This window comes from Rhinolophus ferrumequinum, chromosome 26 (assembly GCF_004115265.2).
Source record: "Rhinolophus ferrumequinum isolate MPI-CBG mRhiFer1 chromosome 26, mRhiFer1_v1.p, whole genome shotgun sequence".
In the NCBI taxonomy this organism is placed as follows: domain Eukaryota; kingdom Metazoa; phylum Chordata; class Mammalia; order Chiroptera; family Rhinolophidae; genus Rhinolophus; species Rhinolophus ferrumequinum.
Genome location: NC_046309.1, coordinates 101,601 through 123,552, shown reverse-complemented (window position 1 = coordinate 123,552; position 21,952 = coordinate 101,601). Strand labels below are relative to the sequence as shown.

The 21,952-nt window shown below is 49.2% G+C and overlaps 1 protein-coding gene across 2 annotated transcripts in view; it reads right to left on the bottom strand.

The window, feature by feature from the left end:
- DYNC2I1 (dynein 2 intermediate chain 1) overlaps positions 1-19,419 on the bottom strand; it is a 37,594-nt gene extending 18,175 nt beyond the window's left edge. For both annotated transcript variants that reach the window (XM_033098990.1, XM_033098989.1), the window contains exons 1-11: positions 18,888-19,419; positions 17,454-17,507; positions 16,335-16,743; positions 15,779-15,870; positions 13,004-13,312; positions 10,198-10,253; positions 9,951-10,005; positions 7,687-7,752; positions 5,353-5,418; positions 4,064-4,283; positions 1,420-1,522 (exon numbers count right to left, since the gene is read on the bottom strand). In XM_033098990.1, the coding sequence (XP_032954881.1) occupies positions 1,420-1,522; positions 4,064-4,283; positions 5,353-5,418; positions 7,687-7,752; positions 9,951-10,005; positions 10,198-10,253; positions 13,004-13,312; positions 15,779-15,870; positions 16,335-16,743; positions 17,454-17,507; positions 18,888-18,902 (1,445 nt within the window). In that variant the 5' untranslated portion in view covers positions 18,903-19,419. The remainder of the gene's footprint in view (positions 1-1,419; positions 1,523-4,063; positions 4,284-5,352; positions 5,419-7,686; positions 7,753-9,950; positions 10,006-10,197; positions 10,254-13,003; positions 13,313-15,778; positions 15,871-16,334; positions 16,744-17,453; positions 17,508-18,887) is intronic.
- Between the last annotated feature and the right edge of the window lie 2,533 nt (positions 19,420-21,952).

Below are 21,952 nucleotides of genomic sequence, written 5' to 3'. Positions count from 1 at the left end.
AATTTATTGCAAACTTTTCTCTGCATCCCCACCAACACTTAAATATTACCGTTTCTTAAAACCTCCCCTATTCGGCAAAAGAATTCATGTAACATGCTTGCACGTTACATATGTAACACAGTTAACACCCTAGGACCTGAGGCCCCAATCACAGACCCAGAAAACCAACAGCCTGAGCCCGCATAGGGCCCCACCCTCAAACACCCACCACTCACAATAGCTGCTGCATGGACTTTGGTGGCTGTCTTCTTCTTGCTTTTTAAAATACATCATATTTATAATATGATATTAATATTATGTTTATCATATTTATAATGAGAAATATTAATGAGACATTAAAATATCTCATATTTATACATGCCAAAACAATAGACTGTGTAGTTCTGATTGTTTCTGAGTTCGTAAAAATTGTGTTAAATCACATTTCATGTCTAAGACTTGACTTAGGTCAAAACAAAACAAACACAAAAAACCAAGCCACAATGGCAGAAACTGGTTCTAGTACCTCAGCAGGAGGCCCAAAATATGAGGACAGTAACGCTGTGAAAACTGCTCATTTTGTTAGTAATTATTCGTTCATTAATGATTTATTTGTTCATTTAGCAAAATGTACTGAATACTTCCTACAGCCACGTACTGATCTAGATGAGATGATGCTTTTATACCCACTTTTTAAAAAAGTATTTAATTTTACATTTACCCCTAAATCATATTTGGGTTTAATGCAGTGGACCCTGCATTAAAGCAGGACTTACAACTACATCCTTTGACTGTCATCACCATGTAAAATTGACAGATTCCTAAACGTACAGTCACTGGAAGCATGGACTTGGGCGTCTGGCAGCCCTGGGCCGAAACACAGCGTCACATTCAGCAGCCGGGACCCGGAGGGAGCCTCACCCTCCTTGTCCCTCAGATGGGGCTGCAAGGACCGAGGGCGCTGATCCCAGGCAGAGCATAGCGCCTGATACCGAGGGGACAAGACCTCAGCGCCTCCCATGGTCAGTGCCAGGGCCTCAGCCGCCGGCTCTGAACACACAGCGGCATCCCAGCACTGGGTGGCCATTGGCGCTGACTGCCCTCGAGTGGGGCGACCCCAAGGGGCAGGAGGGCCAGGATTGACACAACTCACGTGGGTTTCTGGCCACGGGCGGGCCAGTGAGCGCGAGTCGGGCTGCGTCAGCCGAACTGGGTGACGCCCAGGGTAACTCGAGGAACCAACACTAGACGCTGAGTGTACACACCTGCTGTCAACGTCACAGCCGGGAGACAGAGAAACGCAGCACACGTTAAAGAAGGTACTGAACAGTCAGCAGTGAACCAAAGTGAAAAGTGAAAAGCTCCATGTGTGTAGAGAACGCTAGAGAAAAGTATAGTGAAACTCCACTGTACGTTTCGCCAATTTCCTAGTACACCTACTTCTGCTTAAGGGCCTGACTCCGATTCTTCTGACGGTGGGAGGCTGTAGCAAAATCCACAAAAATTCCACAAACCGGGGCTCTGGGAGGGGAAATGTTTGCATCTGTACCAAAAAAAACAGGTATTTTTGTGAAGCTGAAATATTTCTTTCAAGCCGAGAAAATTGAGTAAAAATTAGAAGCAAATGTAACAACTGTGCTCGATGGTCTTTACACACACACACGTAACACTGAGAACACCAGTGCACACCCACAAGCACTTAAGGGGCCTGCTTCTGCTCACCTTGTCTACAACTCCCAGGCAACAAGGCAAAATTTGCTGTGGATGTGCCTATCACACGATTACGAGTTTTAGAAATATTTAAAAATTCATACAAGACGCAGTCCTGTGCTCGCACCCCACGCTCCCCACCTCCCCGCTGAAGTGTCTACTCCCGGAAGGGAACTGGGACATGAATATCCAAAAAAGCAAAAACAGATCTAGCTGCTGCCGGATCATCTACTGTGTCAAAGACGGGCAGCCAAGGCGTGAAAGGCTGGCATGTGCACAGAGGTGGTCAGACTGAACCAGTGACGTGACGGCCAAAAAGGCTCCTGTGCGAAGGGCAACCACCGCACCGTGGGCAGACTGTCCGGGCTCGCCTCTGCCCTCTCAGGGCATCTGTGGCTTCCCCACACACTCGACCCCACACGCTCGTTTCGTGTTTCTTTCCCTTGTGTCCCATCCCCTCTGGGTGTGTGCTTGAACTCACCCAAGAGCAGGAACAGCACCCTCCCTCACGTGCATCAAGTTCATGAGACCAGTGACACAGAGGGACGCGTGGAGCCCCGCTCTGCCCACCACTTGCCCTGTGACTGTCCACTCCCTCATCTGTCACACATACCACAGGACGGTCATGAGGACAACAGCAGGACGTGTCTGAGAAGACGTCTGCCAGCTGTAATGCACCCTAGAGACACTAAGAGATCGCTACTAAATCCTGCTCCAGCTTTAAAAATGAGGAGCCTGGGTGGTAGTGAAAGTCACAGGACAGAGCCTCGAATAAAGACACCCATGCAGCACGCCCACAAGTGCCAGGGGTCAACACCCCAGAAGTACTCGCTGGCCGAGCAAACAGTGCACCTTTTGCAGGTCCGTGAGAGCTTTCTAATACTATGGCGGAACCTAGTGCGCGGGGCAAGTGACTCACCCCAGGTTCCCAGTGTCCTGAACGGGGCCGGTGCGCACCTCGTGAGCTAGCAGGTCCTCCGCACAAGTGGCAGCTGTGGCCTAGGAACAACACCGCCATGGCGGGCCGGACACTCAGGACAGACAAGCCGTCCATCAGCCAGCGGATGGTGGCGGCTGCACAGGCCTCGCACTCACTCACACTCCACTCTGAAGCACTTTACACATATCAGCCTGTTTAGTTCTCCTCACAACAACCCCAAAGAACGCCTTCCCTTATTTTACAGAAAGGACACTGAGGCAGACAGGCTCCGTCACTGCCAAGGTCACACTCTCAGTCAGGGGTCAGGCTTCACCGTGCCACCTCCTGCAGCAGCGACGGTTCCTTGGCTCAGCCAGGCTGTCTCAACATGAAGGGGCAGCCTCCAGGGCAGCTCTAACTGGATGGCAACGTACAGCACACTGAGTCATTCTTTCAAATAAAAATGTAACAAAAAGTAATGCCTTAACGGGACTGCAAATTCTAATCTTGTACATCAAGCTCTGACAGGCTGAATGCTCAGCACACTGTAGGATGTGAATAAGACGACGGTCACTCACAGATCAGCAAAGGAAACCAGGAACTTAAGAACAGAACCCGCACATTTGGGGGCAACTCCCCGAGGGCAGGAGGCTGTGGGTGCCATCACGGAGCCCCCGAGTGCTGCTGCACGGAGAGAAGTCAGGGGGACCCTTGCTGCCACCACGACAGCCACTCAGCTTCAAACATGGTGTTTAGCTCTAAATTTCGAGAGTACTCTGTACATCAGCACACACCGCTCACGTCTCCTACCTGTGCGACCTGCACAATGCAGGCAGTGACTGCTCTCCCTGTCATTTGGGTCATTGCATCGTGTTAGCTACTGGACATAATCAACCTTACTAATTACTAATGATTTACCAGATAAAGTAGCATATTATCCAATAATAATTTTAATATTGTCATATTTGGTGTATTGTGCTATTTTTATTGATTTTTTTTATCAGAATGTCCTATTTTTCCCTTAAAGGGATTTTAAAATATTTACCCCTACACTTCTCACAAGTAACTTTATCATAACCAGATGCCAAGAATTTCTGACCAAAAACACTTCAAATTTCATAAAGAAAATCGCTGGGAACTCAAGGCTCACTTAGAAACACGCCTGGCGGGCCAAGCCCCTGACCCTGTGCCACCTCACAAAGGTGCTCACCTGCCCACGCTTCTGAGCCTCAGAAAGACAAGAGCACGTGCTGCAGACAGTCAGGCGGACGGCACAGGGAGGGACAGGACTGGGGGCGCCACCCGGCCGGTCTGCAGCTCCTCTGGGACCTGATCCTGAGCTCAGTTACCACTGTCCCTCCAGTGCCTCGCACGCAGGAAGTGCTGTGTGACTGTCAGCGGGCTAGATGGCGGCCCCGCCGTGGCAGCACGGACCCTGAGCGTTCATGCATGTACCTGGCCCTGAGTCCCGCCGACACCCCACGTGATCTTGCTCCTGAAGCAGCTTGGAGGACAGCTCGCCAATCCTTTCATTCTCTGCATCAATGGCTTTTTGAATTTCCTGTATCTCCCTTTTCCTGGCGAGAGGAAGTTCTTCGACCTTGTCTCCAGATTCTGGCTCACTGGTGTTATCATCCTCCTCTCCATCACAGACCTCAAAGTCGTCTTCATAGTCCTACAAATAACAAGGATGCTCTTAGAGGCTTTAAGACAAACTGACTTTCAAGAACACTCACAGAAATCAGACAGACATCAGCATCATGGTGGAGGGAGAAGGCCCCTTTTTCTCTCTTCTGACATTCACAAATTGCACATGTATGATCCAGAAAAGGTCCCTCTGCTCAACACACACGTGCACCTGAGAGGTCCGTGCACCAATACATCTGAAGGTGTGGGCACTGGAACGCATGGGGGGGCGGCTGGGGAAGGACAGGGACGGTGTCCGCAGACGCAGTGCAACAGCCGCCATGGCCCCAGCTGAGGGGGCAGCAGAGGAGGAGCCGGCCAGGGCAGAGCAGGGTAAGGGGCAGAAGCAGCATTGCTGCCAAGAATCCAGCTCCCCGCCCCCATTGTAACGGAACAAGGGGTGCTTCAGCGGAGACACATCTAAGGCCTCCTGGCTACAGCACAGGGCGCCAGCGGCAAAAGACAGGCTTGCGACCCCACCACCCCCACCGACCACATCCCCCCACCACAGTGGTGGTACCCCAAGACCGAGGCAACCTGACACAGTGAAGGCACCCACCATGCTCGTCACCCAGGAGTCAATTTCCAGGACCACCAGGATGTCCCCCACTGACCCCAGAGGTGCAAGCAGAGCAGGTAAGAGAAAACCAAACCCTGCTCTCGAGCGCCATCTCCTGAAAACAAAAACCTGCTGATGTCAAGATCAAACCGGTACCTAACCCAGAAAACAGCCCCACACCTCCAATTCCCTGGCACAGAACAATCCATCAAGTACGTGAACCAAGGCAGCAAGGTAGCACACACAGAGGACGGCACGTCTGCAGAAACCAATCTCAAAGCCGGAGCCGACTGTGATTTACATGACACACAATTCAAGACTGCAGCCACAAAGAAGCTCAACAAGATACCAGAAAACTGAGACAGGCAATTCAGTGAGCTCAGGAGCAACATCAATGAACAAAAGGAGTAACTTAACTAACGAGATTGAAACTGTACGTAAGCTGGTTTTAAGAACAAATTATTTTTAAGCCAAGAAAAATGTTAACCTTTATACATACTTCAAAATCGGCTGTATATTCATCAGTTCCAACATTTTCTAAGTCAATGACTTCCTTTTCAATTTCCTAGAATTAAAAATCAAACACATAAAAACATTAAATCATAAATTTGAATCTTGCAAACAGATTGCAAACACGTTTTCTAAGACTGATTTGAACTTGTTAACTTAAAAGAGTAAGTGTTTAGGAAACTAAGCTAACCTAACTTCACATTCTTTAAGAATTTGCTAAGTTATACGTATGACCAGAAAGAGAAAACAGTAACACATCCTTTTTGAGAAATTTCTGTAACTCGAATGGTCAAAGGGAAAAAAAAGTATTATACAAATAAATCCCCAACTTGCGGCAATGCCTCTCCCTATTTCGTTGGCTACCCCTGAACACATCCCCACGTGTGCATCGTCAAGAATAGACACGCATGTCAGTCCACATCCCGCCTGAATTGTCACATGCTCCAACAACTGAAATACCAACAGGGTTGCAGGGGCGGAGGCTTACTCAGCATGTCCCATCCTTGGCATTCAGGGGAACGCAAGCTGCTCAAACCCTGGCCTGCCCCTCAGAATCCAAGTGCCCTCGGCACGTCACCTAACCCCTCCAAGCCTGAATTTCATCACCTGCTACCTGGGGATGAAGAGAGGGACCTGCCAAGTCCTACAGTGGGAGGTGTGCTCAGTTGGAGGTCTGGGCCACCCTAAGCCATCTGTCAGGACAACTGAGAGCCCATTCCAGGTTTCCAGGCTAAGAGGATGCCAGAAACAAAATCTGTGTCTAGAAAACTCATGTTTTCTCCCCAGAGCTGCTCCTCCTCTCCCCGTGCTCTCCCATGTCCTCGTCCCTGGCCACCCTGCACCTCCTGTCGCACAGGCCCTGCACACCCCACCTGGGACCATCCTCTGTATCCCTCCAGGCCGCTCCCCTCTCCAGTCCAGCACCCGTCACCCCTGCTGGTCCCCTCATCCACAGATATCCTTCTAAGAAACCTGATCACACCACACGCGCTTTCAAGCTCTCAGCAGCCTATGGCAGACGGCCCAACACACCACACATGGGCCGAAGGCCTCGTTCCCATCCAGGCGGAGGGAGAACAGCAACCGTGAACAGGGCCTATGGTGCCTGTGGACTCCAGGGGCTGGTGAGCGTCTGCGAGAATCCAGGTGAACAGAGGGGACCTGAGCTTGGGGCAAGGAGGAAACGCTCCGGGTTTTCAGGGAAAGATCGGGGGAGATGTCAGAGCCATGGTGCAACACGGGGGCAGAGGGAGCGAGGATCAGGGGAGGGCGGGAAGCGGAATGTCAGCATGGCTTGGTCACAGCTCAGGCGAGAGGCTGGGGGCCTCAGCCACACCTGCCCCATTGAGTCCCCCGCCCCCCTCCCCCCCCCCTAAGTGAGCGCTGATCCTGGACACTGTCGGGGACCAGGGCCAGGCCAGCGGCCAGCTGCTCCTCACAGGCGCACACTTAGTGCCACACATGAGCCACTGTGCGCCACGCCGAGGGCCAGGGTGGGGCTGGCTGGGTGGCATTACTTTGAGCAAATACTTTGTAGGAAAAACTGCCCCATGAAAAGGTCCTGTTAGCACACGGTCGTGTCAAGTCACAGGGAAGGACGTATGTATCTGTCGCACAAACAGGACACCTGCTGGTGTGTAAGAGAACACACGCTGTGCAGGCGCTGTGAACAGTTCCAGCCTCGCCCGCTCACCTGTGTCCCAGGTCCCTGCAACCCCGTGACTGCCATGTGCAGTCACTTCTCACCCTCTCAGCAAGCACGTCAGCCCCCAGGGTGCACGCTGACAAGACGGTGTCGACCCAAGAGCTCAGCGCCCTTCCCCACGGCACCACACGCAGCCCCGTGGGCCTCCCCGTACGTCCTGCACAGACTCTGCAGTCACCGAGGCCTCTCCTCCACGACCACCGTGCCAGTGCCCTGCTCTCTGGTCTGGCACACGTTTCTAAAAGTTCTGTCACCTGGAACGTTTCTCACTGACAGCGGCCTAGTCATGTGTTTCATGATGTCTCTGTTCAGAAACTTCTCAAACTCCGACGCAGAGGTGAGCAGGTCGGCTGCTCACTCAGCCCACCCACCCCCTGAAGCTCTGCCATGAGGAGGGGAGGGGGCCGCACGCCCAGCAAGTGAGTCACCTCCCTCCTGCCCTGTGACCCAGACTGCCTCCCACACGACGACCAACCAAGTGTGAGCACGCGTCACATAACTCCTCTTCCCGCCCTTCATTCCAACGTACTGTTGTCCAAAAGGAGACAGCCACCCTGGTGCGATGAGTGCAGGGAAACACGAGAGAACGTGAGTGTGGCCAGCACACTCTCCCCTCACCTCAGTTTCTTCACATCCTTGCCTCTGAGTCTCTGGCCACGCTGAGGAGACCTCGTCACGGCTGTGCTGCGGGACAGAGCACAGCGGCATCAGCCAGCAGGGGGTCTAAGGGCACCCACACAGCTCACCCGCTCCTCCCAGGGAGGTGCTGCCCTCAGCAGTTAGGGACCCAGGTCCCGGCTCTGAGGTGTACAAACAAGGTGGCCTAGGCAAGTAACCTCCTCTGTGCCTCGGTTTTCCCATCTTAGCAATGGGCACATCATGGTACGTACTTCCTAGAGCCAGTGAGAAGAGCGGATAAAATAGCACTGCACCAGCATGGGAGGCTGATGATGGTCCCTACTGTGGACACTGGGGGAGGAAGGCACAGGTCTTAGACGTCACTGCTCCAAACTAGTCTGTGCATAAAACTGGGGGCAGCACAGGGGATTCCCATGAAGAAAATGAAGAGTTTTCCTTGTGTCCAGAAAACTATCCTGGTGTGCTGGAGGCTCTCCAGGCACCTACAAGGGAAGAGCTAACCCAGACAGCCCCACGATGGCACTACACAGCATGAGCCCCAGGGGCAGTCACAGCCAGCTGTCCAGTGTCTTCACTGTTACTCTGTACTCCTGAGGGGCAAAAGGGCCACACAGTTTGCTCCTTTGGTGAAAAAAGAATGTAAAATGTCTCATTGGGAGTTTCTTTTATTGATTCCATATTCAAAGGACAATGTTTAAGAAATATTGGATTATATAATATTATTAAATTGATTTTGTTTCTTTTTCAGTTTTTTAATGTGACTGCTAGAAAATCTAAAATTACAAATGTGGCTCACGTTATAATTCTAGTGAACAATGCTGAGAGCTTATAAAAATCTTGGATAACATAAGGAAAATGTTTTTTAAAATTATGTATTTGTGTCCAATAATTCCACTTCAACAAATTTATCTACAGAAAGTATGAGAGATCTGTGTCATTAGAAATGAAGGGATTTCCACAACGAGTTGGGAAACACATTATACGTGTATAACAGAAAAAAGGCATCAAAAAACCAAACATACCTCAAAGACATGAGAAAAAAGATTATATGGGAGGAAATGTGTATCAGGCTAACTTTTTTCCTTAGGTGTGGCTGTAGTCAGGTAGTAAGTAAATGAATAAAACGTGCCCACATCAAAACAATGCATGCTGTGCAACCTAATTTTATGTAAAACTCTGTGGGCATGGGTGTGAAATAAAGAGACATAAAAATATGGCACAAAATGTCAAAGGGACATGGGTTTCAGGTAACTATCAAAGAAAGAAAAAAATTATTCTTTAGAAATAACAGAAGCCAAAATCTGCCGGCCACCTCATCTATAATAACAAAACAAGAAACGAGGAGAACGCTTTGATGATAATTACCACACCACAGTACACCATTTGATAGTTATTAAATGATCATTATGGAGACTGTTCAGAGGGTAATTACGAAGACGGCACAAAGAGAAAAGGCTGGAAGTGTTGATCCACTCGGTGAAAAGAGCAGCACGCGTGAGTCTCAGTGCACACGTGCACACAGACCCAGAATCAGAACACAACACAAATCCCTGAGGGGGCACTATGCGTGTGTGAGTATGAACAACAACTCTTTGAGAGTATGGCTCAGGGAGGACATACGGCCTGGGCCTCTTTGTGGGAAGGTTTTTAATACTAACGCAGATGTCTTTACTTAGCAGAGGTCTGCTCAAACGTTGCACTTCTTCTTGAGGCAGTTTCAACACTTCACAACTTCCAGGAACTTGTCCCTTCATCTGAGCTGTCTACTTTGTTAGCATGAAGTGCTGCTGTTGCTCCATTAGTGACAGGGGGTGCTAAAGTCTCCTTCACTACGGAATTTTCTACTGCTCCCTTTTATTCTGTCGGGTTCTGCTTCTTGTATTTTGTGGTTCTTTTGTTAGGGCGTATTCATTTCTCAGTGTTGCCTCTTCCTGCCAAGCTCATTACTTTATCATTGTAACACGTCCCTCTACCTCTCGCTGTACTTTCTGTCTCAGTCAATTTTTGTCTGACACTAGGACATCCAGTCAGGCTGTTACAGTTGTGGTTTGATGGTCCATTTATTCTCTTTCAAGCTATTTGAGTCTTTTAATCTAAAGTGTGTCTCTTATGTGCCTCCAGGAATTACCACTCAAACAGACCATTTGCAAACAAAGTCTGGCTCAGGCTCCCCTTTCAGGGAAAACGACACTGAGATGACGGGTCACCATATTGCACAGGAAAGTCAATGTCAAGTGTCTTACCTTCCTTCTTGAGTCTTCATCTTTTCCATTATTCTTTACTAAACTCTCCACATGCCTACAAAGCAAATACGATCAAAAGCACAGTTAGTTTTAAATGAATACTGACAAAATAAAACAATAGAGTAAATGACATATAATTCATTTTCATTTACTGGCTATAATTAGGCGCAACAAGAAAAATTCCCTTTAAAGCATTCTATAAGAAGTGTTATACGTAACAGCCAACCGAAGGACGCATATTCCTTACTGGCTGCCAGTCCCGTCTCTCTTTGAACTTCCACCTCGGTTCCTGTGCTCACCATTCTGTCAAACAAAAACATTTCCATAACCATTCATCAGCATACCATAATGAATCAACCGGTATTAGTAAACTCTGCACAACATGCATGGATTCAAAACTTAGCAGCAGCAGTGATGCTACAGGCATGTCTTGAAATGACTGTTTTTACTGGTATTTATGTTAATTAGGTAATTTATGTAAGGGAGATGAATAAAGGTACACTCCAGGGTGATTACATATTATCTCAGTAATAAAAGAAATTTGTAGTCATCCATTTCAGATTGTTTTCAGATAAATATGACTAGTTTTTTTCAGTCTTAAAATTATAAACTTTCAAACATATGGAATATGGCTATTTCACAGATCTATGTACCTGCAGAAAAGAAATTAAACAATGTGCTCTTAAATTAAGTGGGTTTTTAGTAATAAAAACCCTTAGGTTGTGTAAACAGACACGGGCTGAGTGAGCGCTGGCAGGAAGCAGGCGTGGGGGCGTGTGGCCAGGACGGTGTCCCCCACCCCACTGCAAGGACCCCAGCAGCAGGGGCGGTGCCTGCCCAGCACTAGAAAGGCTGCAGACCCGGGATTTACCCCGAAGCCCAGGGCAGAGGAATGCAGCTTCACTCACCACCAGGAAAGGTCAGTCTGGAGGGTGACACACACAGACCAAAAGCCAAAAAAGGAGCCAAAAATACTCACTTTCTTTCACCTATAAATCCTACTCCTAGGAAATGATTCCTAGAGAACGATCAAAGACATGTATTAAGACTTTCACTCCGTTCCTCATAGAATAATTTGTGGTACCAGAAACATACCAGTGACCTGAGCACTCACTATTAGGCTACTGATGAAGTAAATGAGGTTAGGAACACAAGGCAGGGCAGGACACCAGATGGCCATGAAAACACATTTCCCAGAATAAAAAGAAAAAACCAGCTTGTTTCCAATTTTGCACTTTAAAAAGTTCATTTACGGATGGGAAAAAAGATGGCAAGCATGTACACACGTGATATAAATGGATTACCTGAGTCTGGGATCGTAATTGTTTTTATTCTTCCTGTATTTAAAAATCATTTAAAATTAATAGAAAAAAGTATAATCGCACATTTAACAGGAAGAACGGTCTGGCATCAGTCTATAAAACAGATTGGAATGGAAAAAGAACGAAACCTGGAGTGCTGGGTAGGAAACGATTACCATTTAGTGGCTATCTGGACATAAAGAAGGAGAAAAGGTAACCAAGTTCATTAGAAGACTCAATCCTAAGAGGAACAGCAGACCGTGCGCTGGAGGGACCTTGCCCGCGGATGTGCTCAGGCTGCAGGCGGCCACGTGACTCGCCCTGTAAGGCCCACTGATTACACCCTCTGAGCACACTGGGGAGGCGGTCACCCAGCGTCTGGCAGAGCTGGGGCCTGAGCTCAGTGCCTTGTTTCTCAGCCTCGTAGGTGGGTTTGGAGGGGCCTGGGCTGGAAACGGCGTCAGGGAGATGCGACATGTCACTTCCCCAGGAGCAGGACCCACACTCAGCAGACGTAGGGTCACCACGGGGTCTTTCTGACCAAGTCCTTTGGTCAGTGCCTTCAGGAGACACTGCTGCATGTGCCATGCTGAGTCACCCCTCTATCTAACCGAAAGCTGGAGGGGGCACACAGTGAGACACACAAAACCAAAATGACAGGGCAGGGAGCGGTAACTGAGGAGGCCGGCAGACCTGGGTGCTGTCCCAGGCTGAAGCTAACAGCGCCCCGCTGACATCAGCCACCACAGCAACTAAGCAGCTCACACAGCATTAAGCTGGAAAGTAGACTTTGAGGGCCTGGATGTCAGTGCAGAGGACGTGAATTCCATGATGCTCACTACCCACTCCTGATGTGGCACTATGTACTCATTCGTTTATTTCCTTATCGCACAGCTTCCCCAACAAAGTCTACGCACCATGAAAACAAAGCCTGTTCTTCACAAGTGTGTCCTTATCACCTACAGTAGCGGCTCGCCCAGTGGCACTCAGTAAATAGGAAACAATTATCTGAAAAAGGCAGTTTGTCAGCCGACAGAAGACCTTTCCTGGGGCAGAAGTGTGCACGTGTTTACTGAGGAGCTTTTGTGTTAAGGACATCCCCACGCGGTGGTGGGCAGGCACCAGCCACAGCCCCGCCCCTCAAGAGGGAGCGCCACCAAGAGGCAGGAGGAGGAAGTCGCAGTCACGTCAGAGTGGAAAACCAGCGCAGCAAAAAGCTCCACAGGAAAACAGGAGGCACTAAAATGAGGGCAGGGGACACTAAACAGGCACAGCAATTCCGCCTGCGTGCGTTGGAGGAAAGTAGACCCTTTGCAATCAGCAGTCTTTTTGTGGGTGTTCTGTTTTGCTTTGTTTTGCAAACTTATACTACCAATTCTGGTTGAAACATTTTGCTAAACAATTCACTTAACTTCCACTTTAAAAAAAATGTCAGCTTCCTCTTTAACGTTCAATTGGAAAGTTTTATGGCAGACTTCTCAGTCTGTAATAAAAGTAATCACCCAGAGGGTGGGGGAAGTGGGAAAAAATAAAAAAATTTAAAAAAATAAAAGTAATCGCCCTATAATCAGATTCAGCTCACACTTCCCAGAAGATTGGCGATCTCTGTGCACACAACCCAGACCTGAATCACGTTACCAAGGTGCTGATTTCAGGCACCAAGGGTTACCATCTGGCTACATTTAGACAGACCCACTCCAGGAGTGTGGCCCTCGGGACGGCTATACAGGCAACAAGCGTCAGAAACGGTACCTTGGGCTCCCTTTTCTTATGCTCTTCCTTCGACGACCTCTCTTTTTTATCCAGGCTCCCTCGGTGCCTCTCGTCATCAAAATGAAAAGCCTCTTTATGTGGTTTTTCTTTGCGTCTTTCTTCCCCTGCCTTGTCAGAGTACGAATTACTTTTTCCTTTTGAATACTTCTCTCTTTTTCCCCTTGTGCTGCTTTCTTCTCGATGTTTCTTTTCCCGGTTTGCTTCTTTGTGCTTCCCATGCCTCCTTTCACCTTCTTCTTTATAAAGCCAATACTTAAGAGGATTGTCTTGGCTGTCACCATACTGCAACTGTGAAGCGACATTGAAAAAACGTGAGCATGTGACACACGGAACGCGGCTTTTACACGTTATGACAACGGTGAGGAGAGCTGCAGACCTGCCCCTGCCGCCCAGTCCTCTATCCTGCTGGGGTGCCGTCCTAAATACGTACTCTGATCACGTGCTTCTGGATAGGGACCCCCACTGCCCCACCGGGAGACGCTGCAGGCCACCCAGCCCTAACGACCAGGGTGACAGAAGAGCCACTGCCCTCACCTGCTGAGGACAACATCCCCATTCCTCAGCAGGGCAAACAAGGCCCGGCCCCTCCTCTCTGCTCCAGCCTTGTCCTGGTCATTGTCACCCTCTCCCCAACTCCTATGCATCCTGAGCTCCACCAACACGCAAGCCGCTGCCGTGACACCTGTGTGACATCCGTGGCAGGGCACTGTGCACCTCCTAACATGTCCCAGCGGCCTCCTGCCCCTTGGAGTTTCACACGCCTGCACCCACCCACAGGGAGAATCTTAAATCCGGCACCATTGTTTTGTCACGTCTGTACCCCAAGCCTCTGTGTTCAGTAACAACGGGTGACGCCGTCTCACAGTGGCGGGCTGCTGACCTGCAGGGCAGGTGGTCAGTGGGGCCCACCCTCCATTCCCGAGCGCCGTCAGCAGCCTCACAGAACCCCATAACTGCACGGTCCTCTGCCTTCTGCCTTCGTTTAAGGTCCCCTCAGTTCACACCCTGTCGGTGACGCCTAGACACCCTCTACCACGCAGGGTTCGCATGTCATGGACCCTCCCCATCTCAGCACCCTGTGCTTCACCCTCCACGCCTCCTGTGCATGGCCCGACCCTCCCTCTGCTCATCTCCCCAGGAAAAAAACGCTGAGAAACCCCTGACGCCTGTCAACAAACTCCACGGGATTAAAGATTTCAGTGTTAAGAAATTCTGAGGCCCCAGAACAAACTACAGAATATTGGCGTGGAGAAGGGGCTTCTGAGCATGACATCAATGGAAAGATGAAGGACAAATGGGACTGCTTCATAATTTCAACCTTACATGGAGAACATGGAGATTCCACAAGTAAAAATCAAACCAAGCAAGCAGCAGCAACCTCAACGACTAGCAGAGCCAACCTTCAAAGTCCTCTGAAGTAACTAAGAGTCTGAGAGAAAGGATGCAAACGCACACGGCGGTGACCGACAGTGAACGCCCACAAAATGCTCCCAGCACCCCTCCTTCGGAATCACGTCAGCGAAGAGCAGTAGCTGTGACGATGGTGAGGACACTGATGGAGGACAGGTGAGCACCCCCAACAACACGCAATGACAGCTCTGCGCACAGTGGCTCTGACCAAGCCAGGCCACCCCCACAGCCGGTCGCGAGGAAATAAGCAGGTGTAAACACGGCACGTTCACTCCCCCCGGGGTTTTATTTTTATTTTATTTTATTTTTTTAACAGGACTTTATTGGGGAACAGTTTGTACTTCCAGGACTTTTTTTTCCAAGTCAAGTCGTTGTTCTTTCGATCTTAATTCAGCTTTAAGTTGTCCTTTCAGTCTTAGTTGTGGAGGGTGCAGCTCAGCTCCAGGTCCAGTTGCCGCTGCTAGTTGCAGGGGGCACAGCCCACCATCCCTTGAGGGAGTTGAACTGGCAACCTTGTGGTAAAGAGGATGCACTCCAACCAACTGAGCCATCCGGGAGCTCAGTGGCAGCTCAGCTCAAGATGCCGTGTTCAATTTTTTTTTAGTTGCAGGGGGCGCTGCCCACCATCCCTTGCGGGACTCGAGGAATCGAACTGGCAACCTTGTGGTTGAGAGCCCACTGGCCCATGTGGGAATCGAACCGGCAGCCTTCGGAGTTAGGAGCACGGAGCTCTAACCACCTGAGCCACCGGGCCGGCACCCCCCAACCCCCTCCCCGGGGTTTTATAATCAAAGACCTTAGAAGCAACTAAAGCGTCCAAAAAACCATGGCACCATGTCACTGAATGTACTGACATAACATTATGGAGAAAGTAACTTAGAAAAACACTCAAAATGTAAACAGTTTACAGAACAGGCATACCTAACTTAAGAAAAAAGCTTACTGTACATACACATGCACACACATGCATAACTACAGGTGTCCCTCAGTATGTGGGGAGGTGCCAGGGCCTGTAGATGCGCGAGTCCCACGCAGTGCCTCCTGGGGACAGGTACCCACGCGATGGGAGAGCTGGGTCAACAGCCGCTGCTCTGTCCTGAGTACGGTTTCTACCTGAACATTACTCTGGGTGGGGACTTGTTTTTATTTCCTTCTCCTTATTTGTTTGTATTTTTGAAATTTTCCAAAATAATCGACTATTACTGTTGGAATGAGACACACTTGCCAGCGAGAGGAAGCATACTTGACTACACAGAAGCTTGAGAACTTTCTCAGGCCCTGAACTGTTACAAAACTTTCCAACAATGCCCCTGCTTTCAGGATTTGGGGCTGTGGTCTGCATACCTTTCTTTCTCGGTATCTTCTTTCTCTCTCTTCATCTCCTCTTTCAGAGTCTTCATTTCGCCTTTCCTTGTCTTCAGTTCTTACTTTACTCACTACAAAAATAAAACATAATTGTAACATTCCCAAACTTGAGCACATCAAAAGGTCTTCTACCATCTTGCTGCAGTCTTTACTGTACAGAGTTACGAATTATACGTTAACACATATGAACACAAACTCTCCAATTAGAACACGTTCTACAATCCTAAGGTTGGCAAGTTCTAAAATCTAAACTAAACTAAAAAGGACATCACAATGGCGCAATAAGAAATATGTTTCAGCAGTAAAGCTCTACCTAGAAAGTTGTTACTCCTTCCATTCACTGAAATGAGTTTTAAAAATGTCAAAAGGAGACAACGGTGAAAAGCACACACACGGACAACGGTGTGTAACCAAATGCAGAGCTAAACCCGGCATGAAAAGCAGAAGAGAAAACAAAGTGGGGCTCGCGCCCAGCAGACGCGCCGGCACATGCAGCCCTGGGAGATGGAGGCACAGACCCCGCGGGGACACGCACCTGCGCGCCTGCTGCGCTCCCGCTCCTGCCCCGCCCCGCCCAGCAGGTGGCGGTGTGCGCCCGCTGGCCGGGGCTGCTCCTTGCGCGCCTGGCGGTCTCGGTCCTTCTCCCGGTCTTTGCCTCGATTCTGAGGCTTGTCTGCATCCTGTTCCCGGGACTTGTCGCGAAGCCTCCCTCTGTCCCAGTCCCTGGCGTCCCGCCTCCTCTCCCGTGGCTTCTCTTGGTCTCTCTCCCCGCGAGCAGCCTCCCTGCAGGTGTTGCCGTCCCCCTCAGCCACTTTCTCTCTGTACGTGGGGCCGGGGTCCCTGTGCTTCTGCTCTGGGGGTTCAGGGAGACCGACTTCCAGCTCCTTCTGCAGCTTCTTTCCTCTGTGTTTCTTTTCTTCCTTGGGACTTCCCGACTGTGCAGCCTGCAAGACAAAGAAACGGGTTTCCGGCCGTGAGAGCCGCCCTCACAGGGACCTTAAAACACTGGCTTCCTCCGCAGCAAGACGGGCCTGGACCAAGTCTCCAAACCGACGGCAGACGGAGCCACACTTAGCATTTTTAGGACTGGAGACGGGCATCTGCTTGCAAGACATTCATGTTCGTTGTCAGATCAAATCTAGCATACCACACGGATTAGGAAGGGGGTCTGCAGCTGTGTCATCAAGTCCCAGAGACACTAACCACCGGGTCCCCTCCAAGAACAAGGACCCTCGTTAGAAAACTCTCAGGAAGTCTCCATCTCAACCCCCAAACTTCCCTCCACACCCGCGTACAGACCACACACACAGATGCGCATACACAGAGACGCACATACAAACACCAAAGACCACACACATACGCACACATATAAACACACATGAGCGCGCCGTGCACGAGTGGGTACTAGGCCAAGCCCTGAACCACAGGAGAAACTCAACTGAGCTGGTGGTGACATGCTGGCTGGTCTAGGAAACCCTATCTCAGGACGGCCCCAGAGCTACTGGCCACATGGCTTAATCTCTGAGTCAAAAATGCCTCTGAAACGAGTCACATGGAAGCAAAGTTGGACAATGCTGAGAACCAGGTAAAACTGTCCAAAAAAAACCTCCCAGGGTCCAATTGGAACCCAGCTCACACCTTTAAAATACATTACCCAAAGGTGTCTTCTGAGGTCATCTGCTTTCCAAGTGTCCTCTTTGGTTCTTCTCTGAAAAGAAAAGTATAAATTTGGAATTTTCAAAGTTTAAAATAACCAATTTTGTAAGCTCTAATAAGCTGCTTTTTCATCAGGCCATTTTAGTCAATGGCAACTGGTCGTGATATGCAAGAAATTACTGTCTATCAGAATAAAAAGTAATAGAAATACGTATTTTAAAAACGTATTCACTATTCTAAAGTTACCTACAAATGATTATAGAATGGGTTCCTTTGGCGACTTCATAATGTAAATGGACACGTTGCTTCAAGGCTCAGGCTAAGCACAGGTAACACACACTCCTCACTTCCCCATGTCTATCTGTGTGGCCCGTCAGTGCCCAGCCCCTTGCTCCTCAAAAAACTTACTTTAGTTAATCCTGTACTTCAGTCATAAACATGAAACGTCAATCAGGCATTTGAGAAAAACCAGCATAAGAAAGAAAAGAATCAAGATAAACAAATAGTGAAAATAACCCTAAAAGAAAACGACCCAAGAAAATAAAGAGAAATCGTTATTTTATTTTAAAAAAGGCATATGCTATACCCTCAAAAAGATTTTTTAAATAGTATAAGCACAAGTAAAAACATGCTACAAAAGGAGCAATGAGAACAAGAATTCTTAAAATTAAAATTAACAAAGTAAAACATTTAAGTAGATGAAGCAAACCATAAAGTTGGAGAACTTTATACATGTAGATATAGAGAGGAAAAAGACAGATGGAAAATATGTGCCATGAGCTCAACATCTAACAGGAGACTGAATCAGAGTTCCAAAAAGAGAGAATGAAGTAAGAACGAGGAGATACAGAAATAACTACAGAAAATGTCCTAGAAGTGAAGGTAGACTTGAGTTTTCATTTTGGAAGAGATGATCAAATGTCAACATTAATGACTGAAAAAAGACCCACAATAGACACTATTGGTCCAATCACATTGCTTACTTCCGCAGTGAGTCCTGCTCATATAATCGTATTATAGTGTTTGGTGGTTTTCAATTTTAAAAAATCAACCTGTCAACAAATCACAGAAATCTTAAGTTGCACACTAACTTACGAAAATGGAAGACAACGGTAAAGAAGATGACAGAGGTCTGGAAGCTGGTGGCCTTAAAGTTAAGTGGAGGGTGGGCGGAGGCGTGTAAATTTTCCACGGCCTTTGAAACCGTACGCACACCGATCCACTGCCGCTCCGAGCCCCCGAGCCTCAGCGTCCCGCAGTAACGGGACGCCTCGACGTCCGCCCTCTGACCTTGGCGCGTCACGGATGGGAGTCGGGCCCGGACCCACCCGCGACAAGACACTGGTGGGACAGGACCAGCTAACCAAGTTCCGAAAACTTCCCGCAGAGTCCGCCACGCGCCCGGACCGACGCATAGCCCGTGTGCACCCACCTTTCCGGGCTCCATCGCCACTCGGAGGCCCGGGAGGCCAGCTGCGCTCCGCGCACCAAGCACGACACGGGGGTGACACCCGGCGACAACGCAGCCTTAGCAGGGCCGGCGTCTCCGACTCCTAGCAACCGGCAGGCGAGAGCTGCGGAGGGCCGAAAGACCGTAGTCCTGGCACGCCCCGCGGCAGTGGCCAGCGCGCCTGCGCGTTCTCGCAGGCATGAGTAGCCGAGAGCCGAGCGATCGTTGGACCGGCATGCCCCGCGGCGGGCCCACCGTGCCTGCGCGACCTCGACTCCTAGCAACCGGCAGGCGCGAGCAGCGGAGGGCCGAGCGATCGCTGGTCCGGCATGCCCCGCGGCAGTCCCCAACGCACTGGCGTTTTTCTCCTAGCAACCGGCAGGTGTGAGCGCGGAAAGCCGAACGATCTCTTGCCCAGCGTGTCCCCCGGCCTCCCCCAGAAAGCTCGCGCGTGTCCGACTCCTAGCGCAGCAGCGGAGGGCCGAACGACTGACGCTGAGCACACAGGGAGGGGGCGCGGTCTCCTTCCTGTCTTGCGTTCGGCTGTGCAGTGCTCGGTGCGGGAAGGAAGCTGAGCGAGGAAATTGAGGCAGGGCGGCCGAATCAGCTGCCGCTTAATCGGCTCCACCTTTGCCGCCTGCCATGTGGATCATCAGAGGCTCCCAACCAGCATCGTGCAAAGGCGGTGCGTCCAGGCCTTAAAACAGCGTCGGTCTTCGCAGCTTTACCGTCGGGCATGAAAAGAGCTTTTCGTCTGTATAAGGCTTTGCGCTTTACAGATTATTTACCCGTCTGTTGTTATTTGATAAAAGTGCCCTGTGAGAATGACAGGAATCAACGTAATTGGAAAAGTAGTTGTTGAAAGGATGACTGTTTTTACACAACATAAAGAGACGAGAACTGAATCGTTAAGGCAGATATTCTGCATCTCTGGTGAATTTTATCAGAATTACCTTGTTGGAAGCTTACAGTAAAGGCTGGTCTTAAACATGCAGGACTGGAGCGAAGCGGGTCCTTCTCCAGTGGGCGCATTGTAACTGACATTAAGCTCTGTTCCAAAGACTTTGGCATTAGTCAGTGTGCAAATGCTCCTTAGAAAATATTCCTCTCAATGTTTGCACAAGAAAAAGGAGTAAACGCTTGAATCACTAATAGTCTGTGCTCTTGGATATCATGGTTTTTCTGTAGATACTAAATCCATTTTGCAGACATTGTATGTGTGAGTCACATACTATTCTCAACCAGTTTACAGTTTTATGGATCCATCTACTTGGCTCCAGTTACACAGGCCAATTACTCAGTAGAGAAATTAACAAACCCAGTAAGCTTTTTATATTTAATTATACTCTGGTTTTGAGCATATCACTCCTGCCTTTTTCATTTCCACTCATCCGCTCTTAGGAAGAACATAAAGAACAGGAAGGCAGGAAAGGTAATTTCAATGATAGCTAGGACTTATTTAGGGACTGCGCCAAACCACCAAACTAAAACTCCATTTGGTAATTCACTTCATTCTCATAGCATCCCACGTGAGATAGGCATGATTATAGGCTTCCCAGGTGAGGAGATGGAGGGCCAGAAAGTTAATTCACCTGCCTAAGGTCACACAGCTCGGCTGGTGGCCAATCTGAGCGTCCAGGGCCATTCTCTTCACCACTGTCATTCTATCAACTGAGAAAACAGCTGATACTCGAAAAACTTCGACTCTTAGTTGAATAGAAGGATAAAGTCACCCAATACTATATTAGACAAAGTTGCCCACATGACACTGCGTGAGTGACCTGGGCATGGCCCTTGATCCCTTCTCCCTTACCTCTCAAGTGCAATCACAAACTCCTGTCACATAATCATGTCTTGATTCTATTTTTTCCACTCCAGCCCCTACCAGTTCAGCCTGCATTGCAGCCAGTCAGCCATCTAACACGTGACTCTTATGTCTCTCCCTGCATCTATAAAGACTAAAATACTAGCAAAAATCTAGAAATGGAGCTGGGCCGTTAGACTTGGTGCAGGAGATGTGTTCTGCCTTGGCCTGGTTAAACAAAAGGAAGGGGCTGGAAATTCAGTGGGGTCACAGAGGCAGCTGAGGCGGGGCTGATTGGCATACAAGGCTGGCACTTAAGTATATTTTACATCCCTAGACCCCCAGGTCACTTTATCGCAGATGTGCAGAGTTTCTTATGGGGCTTGCGTTCACAGAAGTCTTTATAGGATGTGATTCTACAACTCTTTAGAGGAAAGCCTGCAAGACAGAAAGGCTCATGCTCATTAATGTGTTCACAGGCAATTATTTATGAGGTGAGTGAAGCGTGGCATTAGAGCATTAAGCAGTTGCATAGAAGGAGGGTTGCGACTCACCATTTTAAGTATTTACAACTTTTCAAAATGTAATTTGGTGAAGAGCAAGGGAAAACCACTTCCTTTGTTTGAGGTTTAGTGCCTGTCATGCAGGGTGTCAGGCGGGATCTCCGGTCCCGCTCCCCATGTAAGAACACAGGACGTGGTGAGGCCAAAAGGGAACACCCACGGAGCCATAGGTAGGGGAGTCATACCACTATAGTCTCACTGGCGGCTGGGTTGGAGACACAGGAAGCAGGAGCCACACGATCCGCAATCCACACTCCGCCCCTTGCTAGCTTAGCCATGGCAGTTGTATCAGTGGCTAATGTCTAACCGGTAACAGCAGATGGCCAACTAGTCACAGCTGATGGCCATCTACCACCCGAGCCAGCACCTTTCCCTGGGAGGCCGAGAGCCTGGAACCTGCTCTCTGGGGCTCTGTCCCCACAGTGACCATGAGCAAAGTTGAGTGTTCTAGACCCTAGAGCAAGGTTTTTATGAGAGGTATTTATATTCATGTATCTCCATAGCAACACACCCATATATGCATACATAGCTATGTACAGACTCAGATGGGAGGACAGAGGTTTGTTTATTCCTTTGGTGTGTGCTGTTCCAGACACTGTGCTAGCCTGAGGATGTGCTGATAAACGTTAATAAATATGGTTCTTGCCCTCACAGAACTTACAGCCTAGTGGAATTGCTAT